This window comes from Meles meles, chromosome 12 (assembly GCF_922984935.1).
Source record: "Meles meles chromosome 12, mMelMel3.1 paternal haplotype, whole genome shotgun sequence".
Classification (NCBI taxonomy): domain Eukaryota; kingdom Metazoa; phylum Chordata; class Mammalia; order Carnivora; family Mustelidae; genus Meles; species Meles meles.
The window spans coordinates 42285032-42301222 of NC_060077.1; the positions used below are offsets into that span (position 1 = coordinate 42285032).

A 16191-nucleotide genomic window follows, 5' to 3' on the forward strand; every position below is an offset into this window, starting at 1 on the left:
TTAAGAAGTTCAGGGAAGCATTTCCTAGGAAATAATGGTTGAGATTAGGTCTGAAGGAAGGGCTAGAGTAAATGAGACAATGAGCCAAGGGAATCATGCAAAGGCAAGAAAAAACAAAGGGTCAGAGAAAAAAATCTAGTGTGGCTTCGTCACGAAGATGGTGCAAGATGAGTCTGCAAGATGAGTTCCTTTAGATTTTATTTATTTATCTGACAGACAGAGATCACAAGTAGGCAGAGAGGCAGGCGTGGTGGGGGGGACTCTTCACTCAGGGCCTCGGGAGTCAGGTTTAAAATCTGAATCTTTATATCCTTGCTTTTGTGTAGGGGGTAGATGTAGGGACAACTGATATCCACTTTGCCTTCTGAAAATATCCCTTTCGATGGAGTGAAAAGACAAGTAAAGCAGAAGAAGAAACAAAAGGTAAATAGGGGGTTCCAGATGCAAGACAACGGTGGATGGACTAGTGGTGTGATGGTGATATTGAGGCAGGTGGGATAGTGTCCAGAGATTCCAGATCTGCAGGACTTGGTGATGTAGAGGGAGAGGGAAGTGCCCAGGATGAGACCTATGTTTCTGACTTGCATGAAAGATGGGGCTTCCATTCACTGAAGTGGGGAGCTCTGGAAGAGCTGCAGTCAGGAGTGGGCAAGGGAGGAGGGAGAAAGAAAGTGAACTTGATTTGGTGGGTGCTGCTCTAGATGAAGTGCTGTGAGGTATCTAAGGGAAGTTGTCAAGTACCTGAAGCTCCTAGGGGCAATCTGGAATGAAAATATAAATTTATGAGTTGTCCACATACAAGAGATTTTTCTAGAATCCAAACTCTCTTCAGCATGCTACTTCTTCTACACTTTCCATCTTGTAGATCATTTTGATGAGAGAGTTTCAGAGCTTAGTGTTTTGTCCTCTTCCTTCTCCCCCCTCCCCCACTGCCCCTCCTCCCCTTCCTCCTCCTTCATCATCATCTGTTATACCGTTATACCATCTGGACCAAGCCTTGGGATTATCCTTGTTCTTCTATTTGTTCCAATTTACATCTTTTTAAAAGGACTCTTTTTTAAACTGTCCTTGGCTTTTATTTTTTTATTCCTGTTAATGTTTTGTTTTTCTTTTTCTCTCTCTCTTTTTTTTTCCAATTTATGAACTTCGTTTTATTTTTGCTTTAGCCCTCTTGGTGCAATTCTTATAGACACTCATAACTTGCCTGTATTTGTCCTTGATGGTGAACCCATCTCTCATGTCTGTAACAAGCTCCTTTAATATGAATGCTTTAAAACCATCCTTGTACAAGCTCTTGATTTGTTTAAAGGCTTTCTTATTTTTATTCTCAACTAGATCATTTGATATTATATCAACAGAATAAAGATTTGTGACCCTACCTTCTCTCTTCAATCATCTGCCCTTAGCAATCAAAAACAAGCCTGCCCCTTATTATCTTTTTTCCTCTTTCTTCTCTTTCTCTTCTCTTCCTTGATTGTCATTCCCCTTCACATTTTCCTCCTGTTCTCACTCTGTCTGATTTGAGGTGTTTTTTTTTTTCTTTATTGAGCATCAGCTATGACTAAACACCAGCACAAATGGTTCTTTTGGGTGTGTCTGTGGCTCATGGGTCCCCAAGGGTTTCTCATGTTTGGTATCATCCTCATACTCTCCAAGATTCTCCCTATCTACCTTCTGCAGAATTTATTTTATATAACTAATTTTTATCATTATAAACACTATATGGCAGTGTTTCCATGACAAGTTAATAATTTTATTAATATGTGTATTGAGATATAATTTACCAACCATAAGATTCCCTTATCTAAAATACACAATTTAATGGTTTCAGTATATTCACAGAATTGTGCAAACATCACTACAACTAACGTGACCATTTTCATCACCCTAGTAAGAAACTTTTTATTCATTAGCATTCTCACTGCTACCCTGTGCCCAGGGTAACCTCTAATCTCCTTGCTATCGCCATAGATTCTGCCTATTCTGGGCATTTCATATCAATGGTATCAGACAATATGTGATCTTTGGTCAATGACTTTTTCAAGGAGCATACTGTTTTCAAGATTCATCCATGTTATAGCAGGTATCAATACTTAACTTATTTTTAATGCCAAATAATATTCCATTGTATGGATATTCCATATTTTTTAAAGACTTATTTATTTTAGAAGGAGAGAGAGCATATGTGCAAGCACAGAGGGGAGGGGCAGAGGAAAAGAGAGAATCTCAAGCAGATTCTCCACTGAGCACAGACCTAGACACAATGCATGGCTGAGTCCCAAAACCCTGAGATCATGACCTCAGCCAAAACCAAGAGTAAGATGCTTAACCCACTGTGCCACCCAGGCACTCTGGATAAACTGGATTTTTACAACCATTCATCAGCTGATGGAAAGTAGGGTTGTTTCCACTTCTTGGCTATTGTGAATAATGGTGTACAAGGTTTTCTGTGGACACATGTTTTTATTTCTCCTGGATATATGAATAAGAGTGGAATTGCTGAGTCATGTAGTAGCTCTATTTAACATTTTGAAGCAAATGAATCACTTAATATTGCTTTTTCTTTATCCTTTTTCATTGGAGGAAGCCATGTTCTTATTAATTGAGGAAAGGAAAGTTTTAGGGTCTGGTCTTGCAATGTGACAAAACCCAGAAAAGTTTAAAAGACCTTAAGCTAAAATATCTTTGCTCAGTCACAAGGTCCTTGTCTATTGATAATATTGGACTTGTCTCATTGTTATGACTGTACATTTTACTTGGTAAAGGTGAATCTGAATAAATGCTGCCTGCTCAAATTCCATAAGTGAAACACCTGGGAGAGAACACTGCAACACTTCCTTCACCCATCTGGGAAGGAGAATCATGCTTGAACTAAATGAGATTTTTCTGGGATGTTTTCTACAGAAGTCATTTTTTAAGAAAGAAAAAGTGTTTGCCCTAAGGTTTTAAAACAAGCTTACTTCGTTTAAAGAAATTAAATTGATTATTAAAGAACATGACTTATTTTTTAATTTTTTTTTTAGATTTTATTTATTTATCTGACAGAGATCACAAGTAGGCAGAGAGGCAGGCGGGGTGGGGGTGGGGAAGCAGGCCCCCTGCTGAGCAGAGAGCCCAACTGAGGGGCTCAATCCCAGGACCCTGGGATCATGACCTGAGCCAAAGGCAGAGGCTTTAACCCACTGAGCCACCCAGGTGCCCCAGAACATGACTTATTTTTTAAATGAATTTGATGTCTAGAGGACAGATGCCTATTGTTATTTTCCTATTGGAACCCTAAAGGGAACCCTAAAGTCTCTTTCTCCATTCGCTACTAGAATATTGCATCCAATTTATGTGTAGCTGCACACTTACCATCAAAACTGTAAAATGCATCTGTCTTTCCATCTCTAGTCAGACGACCAGGTATTCTTTTTTAGAAAATTGCAGAGATCACTCCCCCACATGTATCTCCCCTTGACAGAACATACATTATCCAGCGTGTGTACCGCAAAATCAATCAATAGCCTAAGAATCTACTGAGATAATGAAAGAGAGCAATGTAATTTTGCCCAGGACAGTGAGCATGCAAAACTCTAACTACAACAGTGATGCAAAACTGCATGGGCTTTAAAAAAAAAAAAAAAAAAAAAAAAAAAAAAAAAAAAAAACTTCACTATTTCCTTCAGTATTCTTCTGCAGTTATAAGATACGATTTCATTAAGTATCTTCCTATGAATGAAAATGTAAAGTTGCAAGTCTAGAGTTGTGAGCCATGGCCAACCACTCCCCACCTCCCAAGTTCTGTTTACTGCCTTACTCACCCACTTTGCTTCGGCAAATCATAGAGAGAAGCTAAATGCTCTCAGCTGCACTATACCAAATCAAAGCTGAGATGAATAATGAACTTAATTTTCCATAAAGACATTCTGTTTGGCATTTCAGCTAATAAGGTAAGCTAATGGCAATTCTGGGCGATGGAAAAGAAAATGAATAGTCTCTCTTTGTGTTTGCTTTCTGTGCTAATCTGTAATTTTTCTTTTAACGTGCTGGAGTTAATTTCATGTTTCACGATGTATGTGAATTTGGGATGAACTGTTTTAGGAAGAGTACCCCCAATGCACCCTTGTGGTACTGAGGGGCTAAGGGAGAAATCCAGCTTTTTATAAGAGTGGCATCTCTGTAATAATATTTTTATCATCTATAATGCAAAAGGAATTTACTTAAATGGCAGAATATTTAGATGCAGCAAAGACTGACACAATTATTTAAGCACAGCTTATTGAATATATTTGGCATGATACATTGTAAATTGATGCTGAATGTGCTCTAGAGGAAGCAGCATACATACATCATGTTGGTTTCTGAGTCATTTTGTTTCTAAGTACATGTTATGCTCGAGAAAGTAGTAATTTTCAATTGCTAAAATTATTCCACAGCTTCGGGTTAGGTGGGTTTTATTTTGTAAGATTGTATTTTTAAAAGAGCAGTATACCGGTAATATGGATTTTCATTATTATTACTTTCTTGATTTACCACGGCTTCGGTGATTTTGGTCATGTGGAAATGTACTTGTTTGTCCACTAAAGTTCAGGGGACTACAAACCATCAGACCTCTCTGAGACTTTCATTGCCACCCTGGCTACCACGTAGCAAAAATAAGAAATAAAACAATTATTGGTTGGCTTAGCTTTTTGTGATACAGTTTTTCAGTGTTTAACATAGGGATTTTTATTTCATTCAGTTCACGGCACAAACTAGCAAAAACTTTGGGCAAGATGGGGAAGAAACACTCTTTTCTTTATTATAAGAATAACAAAAATGAAAAATGCGATTAAGATTTATGTTTCCTGGGCTCCCTGCCATGTCACCTGAAAAATCCACGACTCTATTCTCTCAAAGTAGGTGACCTCAAAAGAGATTTCAGAAGTTCTATGCAAAACAGCCAAGTATGTGGGAAATTTTGGAGAAATGAAAAGGAAATGTTTCTTATTATTCCTACTGTCTAATCCCGTTCTGTTTTTACGCGTGGGAAATGAGCTGTGGGCACCGGATATTTTTGTTTCGTGGAAATCTTAAACATCACAATCAGACTTTTATAGAAAATGAAGAGCTTTGGGGGCACCTGGGTGGCTCAGTGGGTTAAGCCTCTGCCTTCAGCTCAGGTCATGATCTCAGGGTCCTGGGACTGAGTCCTGCATTGGGCTCTGTGCTCGGCAGGGGCCCTGCTTCCTCCTCACTCTCTGCCAGCCTCTCTGCCTACTTGTGATCTCTTTCTCTTTCAAATAAGTAAATAAAATCTTTTTTAAAAAAGAAGAAAAGAAAAGAAAATGAAGAACTTTCATCCTTCCTCCCTTTAGAATGTGCCCAGTGTCTGTTCTCCCTTGAAGTATAAACAGGATGCTAAGTTTGAGCATGATTTTCTGGCTACTATTCATGACTTAGTTCCCCTTACTGATCACCCATGTTTCACCTACAAATTTTAGGCATTTCTTTTGAAAAGCCTCGAATTTGGTAAACCCAGGAGGAGTTGGAATGTGGCATTTTGGTCTATCACGGTTCATTTTTAAGAACACCAAGACAGACATAGGTTACTCTTTACCCTTCAAAGTTTTAAAATACGTTTTCAATTTCATGGTTATTCTCTGCAGAACTCTGTTGGAAGCTCAAATATGGTGGATTTGGGGGGATTCTTAAGGTGTTCATTTTCTTTTCCTCTTTTCTCCCTTTCCCTCTCACACAGGCCATTCTTGACTGCTTCATGCGCGTTTTGCTTCCTTAATTCTGGTATGTTCCCCATTCCCCTTCTCCTCAGTATCACTGGCCCAGAACCTAGGCATTGCACTGTGTCTCTATAAAGCTGGAAGAAACAAACCAGAAAGCAAACGTTTGCAACCACCAAGTTGTTTTTTCCTATCCCCTGTCATTCATAAACTAAGAAAACTTTTATACCAACACACCTTTTTATCCACGATTGCTATCTAAAACCCACCTGGTGATAAAAAGGCACAAGCCTGTTTGACCGGCATCCTTTTCGTGATTCTTTTTCTACAGTGGTCAGCCCACTGATGCTTCAAGATGAGATGCAAAGTTGTTAGTCCTTTCAGACATTCTTAGCAATGCCAACTGCAAGGTATGTGTTACTTACAGACTCTCATGCTAACTCTATGTGCTTGTGAATTTATTAGGGAGAAAATCTAGTGAAAACGGCACCACCCACCTTCCCCACGCATGCACACATACACCTATGCACTCAGCAAAGACCACAGAGCAGCCATCTACTGGGGATGCTTGCAACCGAGCAGCAGCCTTGTCACAGATGGCCCACCATCATGAGAAGTTTTTGGCACTGTGGCAAGGAAGGCTGAGCAGGAGGCAGCCAACAGATTTGTTCCCAAATACACATGAAACCCATTCTTGGGGACAATCAGGATTAAATGGAGGAGGAGCAAAGATGAGAGGGGACTAAAATATCAACAGACTTGGTTATTAATCGTTAACATTACCTCATTTATGCTCACTGCTGGGGGACCCCAGGATAGCTGTGTTATCAAAATAAAAGCATTACTCCAAACCCATCTAAAACTGGGCTCAATGTCTTTCCTACAAGCCTCCTTACTCTGTGTTTCCTACCCCTGTAAAAGGCACCACTCGTTATTTTCAACCCAGAAACAGAGGGGAAAACTTTGATTTTTCCCCCTACCTCACCCTCATATCTCCAAGGTAGACTCACAAAAGTTGGTTGAATGAATGAACGGATGGATGGATGGATTAACCCCCAAGTTCTAGAAATTTTATTTCTATTCACTTCTCTCCATTCTCTCTGCCACTCTCCCAGTGAAGCCTAATAGTTTCTCACCTGGATGATTACAAATATCTTCTAAGGGGTCTCCCTGCCTCTAGTCTTCCCTTAATTCATTCATTTGCATATTCTAGATCAAACCATCTTTCTAAAATACAAAATGAATCACTAAATCTTCTGCTTCTAGATCCTTCAATGGCTCCTCCTTACCTGCGGGCTAAACTCCAAACTCCTTACAGGGACTTACAGGGTTGGACAGAATTGAGGAACTTTTTCCTTCATAGCCTTGCTTCTTCATACACCCTCTGTTGACTCTGCACTTCAGCCATACTGATCTACTTTTAACTTTCTCATAGGTGCTGTGTTCTCCTGCCCAGGGCCTTTGCATGAGCTTCTTCCTCTTTTGTCTCTTCTATCCATCTAGCTCAAACTTCTTTCTTCTCTATTAGCACCTTTTCAACTTTCTTATCTGGTCTGAGATGACACCTCCTCCAGGAAGCCCTTCCTGACTGGCCAAATTTGAGCCCCATCCCCTCTCCCAATAATTCTCTTAGCACCCGTTATTTCCCTATCATGCTTCTGCTATTTTATATAGGATTGCCTATTTCACTAGCCTATCAGTTCTGTGAAGGTGGATATCCAGCCTCGTAGTCACAGCTGTGGCCATGAACAAGTGCAAAGTCAATTCCATCTGAATGCATGAATAGATCCTTGGGCTCCTTAACAAGCTTCATTACCTTTTGTTCCGATGAGGTTGCAGAAACCAACTGCAATGATTTTTTATGTTATTCATTCCCACAAAGCACTGTGCTAACGCAGTTCTCATAAATTCTTCAGTCTTCTTGTTCTTATTCCCATTTTATAAATAAGACCACCGAGGCTCCAATTGCCATAAATGAGTCTGATATTAAGGTGTGGGCCCCTCACTCTGATTCTAGGGGCCAGCTCTTTCTATTCTGCACACAGTCAACTGCCTGCTTCAAGTGAGAAAACATTTTAAGCTTAGAAATGAATTATGGATTGTTCATTGGCTTTCCAACCTCCAGTAGACTGCTCTGAATGTACTTTTTCCTTATTGTTAATCTGAAAGTAACTTTCTTTGTACCATATTCTTTATTCTCAAGCTTTTTTCTACAGGCCCTATGTCTGCAGGGGTTTCTGCCTTTCTTGCTCTCTCCGTAATGAGAATAACTGGGCTTCTTATTTCTGTTTCATTTCCATTGTCCTTTGGGGGGGGTTGTTTTTGTTTTTTTTTGAGGGAGAGAGGAAAAGTATGGGGAGGGGCAGAAGGGGAGATAGAATCTAAAGCAGGCTTCACACCCAGCACAGAGTCCCATGCAGGGCTCGATCTCACAACACTGAGATCATGACCTGAGCCACAATCAAGAGTCAGACCTTTAGCTGACAAAGCCACCCAGGCGCCCCATTTTGGGCTATTTTAATGTTTTTATTACAGGCTATAAAAATATCCAGAAAAATAAATAAATGTGATGCAATGAGCTATATCCTAATATGAAGAACTTTGTTTCAATGCATTATTTTTCTTCACAGTAGTCCCTTGTCCTTTTCAACATGGACGTTTTTCTGGTCCTGCTCTATGATTACTCTTTTGACGGAGCTTTTCCCTGAGCTCAGTTGTGCCTTAATGCTTGTCCCTGCAGCCTGATGGCAGACTACTTAGGGGGCTTCTGCTGGTCCTTCATGGGAAAAGCCCATTTCTTCTTGTTACCGCCCAGCTGCTTAATTAGCAGTACTCTCTGTGGAAGAAATATCCAGAAGCATAGCTCGAGAGAGAACATATACAGTGTCTGGGAAACAATCCATTTTGTGGTGGTTTGTGATCCAAACCACCATACGGATGCACACTGTCCCAAAATGGGAGAGGTGATTCAGTATTGTGTGTAGAGCAAATGCCTTCAGATTGGACAGGCTTGGGTTTGAACCCGCTTTCTACCATGTCTCCATCTATGTGTCCTGGGCCTTTCTGAGCCTCAATTTCTTCATCTGTAAAACACAGATAATAATGGTGCCTTGCAGGGTGCCTGGGTGGCTCAGTGGGTTAAGCCTCTGCCTTCAACTCAGGTCATGGTATCAGGGTCCTGGGATCAAGCCCCACATCGGGCTCTCTGATCAGCAGGGAGCCTGCTTCCTCCTCTCTCTCTGCCTGCCTCTCTGCCTACTTGGGATCTCTCTGTCAAATAAATAAATAAAATCTTAAAAAATAATCATAATGGCGCCTCGCTCACCAGAGTAATTACTCAATATGATGACAATGTCAGTGGTTGAGGTATCTGGGTACAACAGCCCAAATATGGCCATATCTCAATCCCAGGAAGTTATGAATGTTACCTTCTGTGACAGATGTGGCTTTGCAGATGGGATTAGTCAAGGCAGTTGGGAACGGAAGATTATCCTGGCATATCTGGGTAGGCCCTAATGTAATCCTAAGTATCCTTATAAGAGGGAGGAAAGAGAGACCTGACCACAGAAGAAGGCCACATGACCACAGAAGCAGAGGAGAGATTTGAAGGTGCTATGCTGCTGGTTTTAAGGACAGAGGAGAGAAGGTAGAAAGGCAGTGAAATGGGTTCTCCCCTGGAGCTTCCAGAGGGAGCTTGGCCCTGCCAAGAACCTGGTCTCAGCTCAGTGAACCAATTTTGGACTTCTGGCTCCAGAACTAGGAGAGAATAAGTGTGAGTTGTTCTAAGCCACTACGTTTGTGGTCATTGAAGTGGCAACCTTAGGAAGCTAACACAATGGTGATATTTGGGAAATGAAAGACGACTCCCAATGAGCTGGTAACATAAGGAGAACATTACAAAGGCTGACATGTGGGGTGGAGAGGCCCTCTGAGTATTCAATGTGTGGTGGGAGGTACCGCAGTGCCGTGTGTCCCAGGGGGGCCAGAAGGAAGAGGCAAAGGGTGAAGCGACGTGTGGGAAGTTTAGAGGTGGACAGAAGTGAGGTCTTGCGGAGAAGGGAGTGACGGCCGGTGGCTGAGGGGGTGTAGTGTATGTACTAGTGGAGGGCAGCAAGGCAGATGGTGGAATGGCATGTTCAGGCAAGAGTGATCAGTTATGAAGAAAGGCTGATGCGGGGACTTCCTCTGGGCTACCAGGCACACTGAGGGAGGGAGGAAATGTGGATTTGGGAAAGAAAACCTGTGTCCCTGAAACAAAACAAAAGGAACCATTTTCTAGTGTTCTCCATGCCATATTCTGATCAAAAATGACAATCCCAGGAAAGGAATTCTGAAAAGGATTTGTTGTGTTTGAAGCCAACTCCAAGACTATCAGTAGGCAACCGAGGGCCTTCCGCTTCCTCTGTTTCTAGCCATGCCCAGAGAGATGTAGGCCGGAGTGAAGTGAGTTCATTTGGAATCTCCATGTGTTGTACATAATTTGGTATTTCCTACAGAACACACTGTGCCTTTTCACACAGCCATGGCTGCCCATATGCCATCCCTCCTCTCCTGTAAGATTCTGCCTCTGGGCGCCACCGGCAACATCTTGCCCATCATTCAAGTCTCAAGTGAAGTCTGACCTCCTTGAGCCAACTTCCATGTTAATTGCATTATCTAGTATGTATTTGCTAGCAATTTCCACGCTTCACTGTAACCACACTTAAATGATTGTGGCTTCCCCCTCCCCACCCACTGATTCCACCTTCCCCTCTGTAGACAGAGAGATCCCTGGGGGGCATATACCAGTCTGTTGATTCCACATCTTCTGCTCCCACAGGGCTTGACAGGTAGGAAGCATTCAATAAATGTGAATGGTTGCTAAGAAAGTAGATCTTAAATATTCTCACCCCCCCCAAAAAGGGAGAGGGGTTATTTAATTGATGGGATGAGGTGTTCGATAAAGCTAGGTGCTCATCATGTGGCAATATAGAATGTATCAAACCAATATGTTGTATACCTTAAACCTACACTATATCATATATCAATTATATCTCAATAAAGGTGGAAACAAGGAAAAAAAGATCTGAGGGGGCTTCAAGAACAAAAAAATAAATGTGAATGAATGGATGGATGAATTGATTCACTAAATGTGCCCTACAGGCAGAGTTATCATGAGATAAAGAAAATAATGAAATTTATGAACCCCAGGGTCAGTGTCTAAAGGAAGGAAGGCCTTCCACCCAGTTCTCTTGAAAGTGAGAAATTATAGAAGTAGGTAACACCAGAACTTCTCCGTGCATGATGTAGGTATTAATTCCTCTATTATCCATTGTATAGTTCAAATGGCAATTCAATATCTGATCAAAAATTTAAGAACAGATTGCCTCCACCTTCCAGACTGAATTTGTCATCTCCTTTATGACATGGTTTTTTTTTTTTTTTAAATCAAGGCAGGCTACAAAATGAAAATAAAATATTGTGTTAAATGGACCCTGATTAATAAAACCACAGTTTGATTTTTACCTATTGCTTTTCGCATTCGAGGGCAAAGTGTCTAAGATTCACAATTTTTTTCTTTTTTAATTTAATTTAATTTATTTGTCAGAGAGAGAGCACAAGCAAGGGGAGCAACAGGCAGAGGGAGAAGCAGACTCCCGCTGAGCAAGGAGTAGATGTGGGGCTCAATCCCAGGACCCCAGGATCATGACCTGAGCTGAAGGCAGGTGCTTCACCAACTGAGCCACCCAGGCGTCCCCACAAGGGTTTTCTTAAAAAAAGATAACGTTACCATGTGCAATGGATACTACTATTACTTATGGTTGCTATTCTTATCTTTTTATTACAAACATAAATAACAAGAGCGATAGTAAAACATGTTGTATTCACATTTAGAATAAAAAGACCTTATGGAAAGTGAATATATCACTAAGATATTATCAAGTGACTGAATGTGTACAGCATCCACCTATAACAAGCAACCCACTCAAAAGATGCAATTAGTATGCCCAAATCTCAGGGACAAATTATAAACTACTTTATCCTCATTGTACATCCATCTGAAATATTTAGTAAATTTAGAATGACATAGTTAATAACCTGGCTCTAAGAGTTCACTCATTACTCTGAACAGAGAAAGTGGTGGCTCATTACCAAATAGGTAATGAGCGGGGTGGGGGTTGGGGTTGGGAGTGGTCGTGAAATCCTCCACTTCTCATATGCAGGAAGTATGTGCAATGGAAACACGAACACTTCCTGTGTGTGGAAGGCACAGTGCCAGGCATTGTAGGCGACACATACATGCGTACCAAGCATGCCCCATTACTGTGCTTGACGACTGTTGAGCATTTCTAGTCACACTTGTTTGTAAACCACCCAACGGGATATCTCATAGCTACGGTAAGACCCTGATCAGTATGACTGAAACTGATGAATGGCTAAAAGAAAAATTGCCTTGAAAAAAGCACAACTAGCATCTTAGGATTTCCTTAGGTCAAGTAGCCTGGTTATATTTTTGCTCGCTTTCATTACACTAAAATCAAGTCCCATGCTTGTGGAAGGAGAGTGATTTTGTTGGACTAAAATGCCAGGAAAACCCTGTTCTTTTACCCATTCACTGAAGATTTCTTATCGCAGAAGGGTAGCTATGCTCTCTGCCCTCTGCCTCTTTCCCTCCCCAGTTTTAATTCCATGGCTCCATCCTAATCTACATTATTTTTAAATTGCTAAGAAATGAAATGTCATCATCTAGTAACATTCTGGGTAAAAAAAGAAAAATGTCTCTTTTCCAAACTATCATGGAATCTAGTAAGAGAAAAAAGTGGTTAGTACTTGCTGCATTCCTCACTGCATATGACTTGATAATCTGGGATATTTTACTTTCTTAAAACAAAATTATAAGGGTCCCTGGGTGGCTCAGTTGCTTAAGCGTCTGACTTTGGCTCTGGTCATGATCTCAGGGTCCTGGGATCGAGCCCCATATTGGGCTCCCTGTTCAGTGGGGAGACTTCTTTGCCCTCTCCCACTCCCCCTACTGTGCTCTCTCTCTCTCTGTCAAACAAAGAAATAAAATCTTTTTTAAAAAAAAAAAGAAATTATAAATTAGTGTTTTTAAAAGTTTGGTATTTTTGAAAATTTTGTTTACAAAGAGTTTATGTTTATATAAAGTATAAGATTAATAATGTCCTTGCTTGCCAAAATTAATATCTTCATACTCGAGTCAAAAATCACATACAAATAGAGCAGAAAAGAGTCATAAAAGGGGATATACCTAAATTTCACCATATGTCTAAGTGCTTCATTTTTATAGAAAAGAAATAAATACTCGAAGTTATTGAGGAGGGAGAGTTAATTCATTATAGTGGAGGTTTAAACATAAAAGGAAGAAAACAACATATGCTTGGGTTCCAAAATCCTGTTACATCATCACACCCCAAATTGGAAAGAAGATGGAAAACATATCTTGAAAGCCTAGTCCACATGCTTGACACCCCCTCACAAAACCCCTGTGCCATTTTATTAACACACTTTTTCACATGTAGCAGCTGAATCTAATGAGAGGCTAAATCTTGCCTTTGTGGAGAAATCGATTTATCCCCCCCACCCCACACCGCATTCTGAATTCTCCTACAGCCAGCCCCAGGGCTTCGAGAGCCTGCTTCCTCGTTCACCATCATTATTTATCACTTCTACAGAATGCCAGGGGGCACTCAGAATTAACTATACCATGCTATTCAAAAGAAAACACAAAAATCCCTGCTCTGGTGAGGTGGGAGTGGGGGAACCATTAAAAGCATTCACAGAGTCTAAGAAAAGGAAAATACAATAGCGATGAAACAACGTGTCCAGTAGGAGAGCTACTTAGGCTACCTCTACGAGGTAGATTCCAAGGGGAGATGAAAGAATGTGCTGTTAAGGACTCTTTCTCCTTCTAACCTGACCACCCCCTGCGATGACGTCAGGTTAGTGTGCTAACTGGGAGGAGGAGCAGGAGGCAAGCCCAAAATGGAGCAGGCCAGGTATTCGAGTCACGTAACAGGAGGGGTGAAAAAGTGCAGTGCCTCCTCGCTGGGCAGATACCCTTCACCTGCCATCTGTGTGACAGCATTCAGAGTCGGGAGGATGCTTGAGAAGGGAAGAAAGAGAATCTAATCCCATTACCTTTTATGAGTACTCAGAGAAAACATCAATAAAAACTAAGAATAAAATGTTTTATGGTAATAATATGCACCCATGCTCTCACACAGACCTGATTTCCTCTTTCATATTACCCAATAAATGCCATTTCCTCCTCCCATGTATTTTTTTTAAATAAAGAAAATCTCTAGAATTCTACGACAGGTGTATTTTTCTGGGTGGGAAAGTGATGCATTTGGTTTCATTTCCTCCTGGTGTCCTAATCCTTGGCCATCAGCAGTGCTACCAAGATTGGAACACTGATTTTAATATTTCATACCTTAATTGACTATAGTTCTCCTGTACATGTATTCAGTTTGAAATTTTGGATGACAGTGTATTTTTCAGCTCAACCTATTTTAATTCTTATTCTAGACCCTGTGAAATCATATGACAGCAGGTTTAAGGCTGATATTAACCACTTCCTATTTTTGGCAGGTTGGTATAAACATTATTAAATAGGTCTATAAAGTCAGGTAAAATGTAGTCAAAATCAGCTTGATGTGCATTTTCATAACCACAGTGGCTGCCTCAAGGATGATACAGAGTAGATAGCCACTGAAGGAATGATGGGGGGAAATACATAATTAGAAGGGTGAACCGAGAGACAAGTCTCCATCTGCAATTCTAAGAAACTCCTTCCATCCATGTTTGGGCTTCCGTTAAATTAATTACAGTCACAGAAAAGTAAAACGCAGATGAGATGCCCTTCTACAACCAGTGATGGTGATGGGCTCCAAAAGTGCTAGAGTTTATATGTTAGAAAGGAGAATAACTCATGTAAGTTCCTCCTAACATAAAACTTGTCTTTCTTATATAACATAAATGGTAAATGTGGCATTAGAGTTCTGCTGCTTTCTCCAAAGGGTATTTAAAAAAAAAAAAAAAAAAAAAAAAAAAACACCCACAAATGTCATCCCATCTATTTTTAAGCAGAATGCTGCTGGGTAACCAGCTGAGTTGTCTAAACCCAATGGGGAAATTCTACGTTTAAATACGCTGTTTTATCTCATTGAAAATAAGTGCCGCAGACTGACACCGAACATACCGACTTCCGCATACAGTAACATGTACATTTTCTTAACTTCGAATATAAAACTCTAGCCCAAGCTGAAAAGCTAGGAAAGCAAAATATATTCCTTAGTAATGGCTCTTTAACGATTCCAATTTCTGACCACCACCACCACCCCCCCCCACACACACACACTTTCATCAATTTCTGGTGAAAACCCTGTTCCTTGGGTTTTCTTTGCAGGTGACGAAGTAATATTTATAGATTGAGATACTGTAAAGACAACACAAATTCTAAAAAACAGACCTATGTGACTTGTAAATTATGGGGTGTTTCATAGATTTCATTTCTTAAAATGGATTTGGGGTTTTTCTACAGAATTTATTTTTCAATAAAAGTTATATTTGTTTTTTTTTTAAAGATTTTATTTATTTATTTGACAGACAGAGATCACAAGCAGGCAGAGAGGCAGAGAGAGAGAGAGGAGGAAGCAGGCTCCCTGCTGAGCAGAGAGCCCAATGCGGGGCTCGATCCCAGGACCCCGGGATCATGACCTGAGCCGAAAGCAGAGGCTTTAACCCACTGAGCCACCCAGGCGCCCCAAAGTTATATTTGTTAATTCTGAAAAAAATACTGACAGTACGGAACGATATAGAGTGAAAAGTAAAAGCCCTCTGCTTCCCAGCTCCCCTTGTCTACTTCCGAAAGGGAACCACCACCATTATCATTTGAAAATTTTCCTTCTGATATTTTATGTATGTAGTCAAACATAATATGCACGCGCATTGCCTTTCTTTCTTTTTAACAACCTGGTATCATACAGTCAGTTACTGTTCAGCACTTGGCCCTTTTAAACTTTATAATATGTTTGGTCTTCTTTTCATGGTAGTACATACAGATTGCCCCATTCTTTTTAATAACTGGAAAATGCTTTATTATAAGGAAGTGTTCATTTCTTTAGCAAATGCTCAATGCTCACAGACCATGTGCCAGGCACACTTCCAGACACTAAGAATACAGAACTGAATAAAACAAAATCCCTGCTTCACAAAGACCACAGTCCACTACATTTTAACATTTGAGGGATTGGCTATATTAACAATACATCGCAGGCAATGTTATTCACTACCATGGTTTTAGCTATTCCAAACAACCGTAAGAAATCACCCAGTAAATAAATTTTTATACTCATTTGTCAGTTGAATAAATTATTGTTATTCATTCAGTCTTTCAGTCAATTCTTTGTTCATATCATCAACTTCTCTAGGAATGGATTGTGAATGTTTTGTTGTTAATTAAATTCATGCAATAATAGGGTTTTTA

General features: G+C 40.4%; 1 protein-coding gene across 22 annotated transcripts in view; it reads left to right on the forward strand.

Moving 5' to 3' along the window:
- The window catches only part of DLGAP1 (DLG associated protein 1), a 906793-nt gene that overhangs the window by 616174 nt on the left and 274428 nt on the right, over positions 1-16191 (forward strand). The window contains exon 1 of one of the 22 annotated variants that reach the window (XM_046025125.1): positions 3832-3932. The exons of the other annotated variants lie outside the window; for them this stretch is intronic. Within the exon in view, the coding sequence (XP_045881081.1) occupies positions 3882-3932 (51 nt within the window). The 5' untranslated portion in view covers positions 3832-3881. Of the gene's footprint in view, positions 1-3831; positions 3933-16191 lie in introns of those variants that run through there. 22 annotated transcript variants of the gene reach the window in all.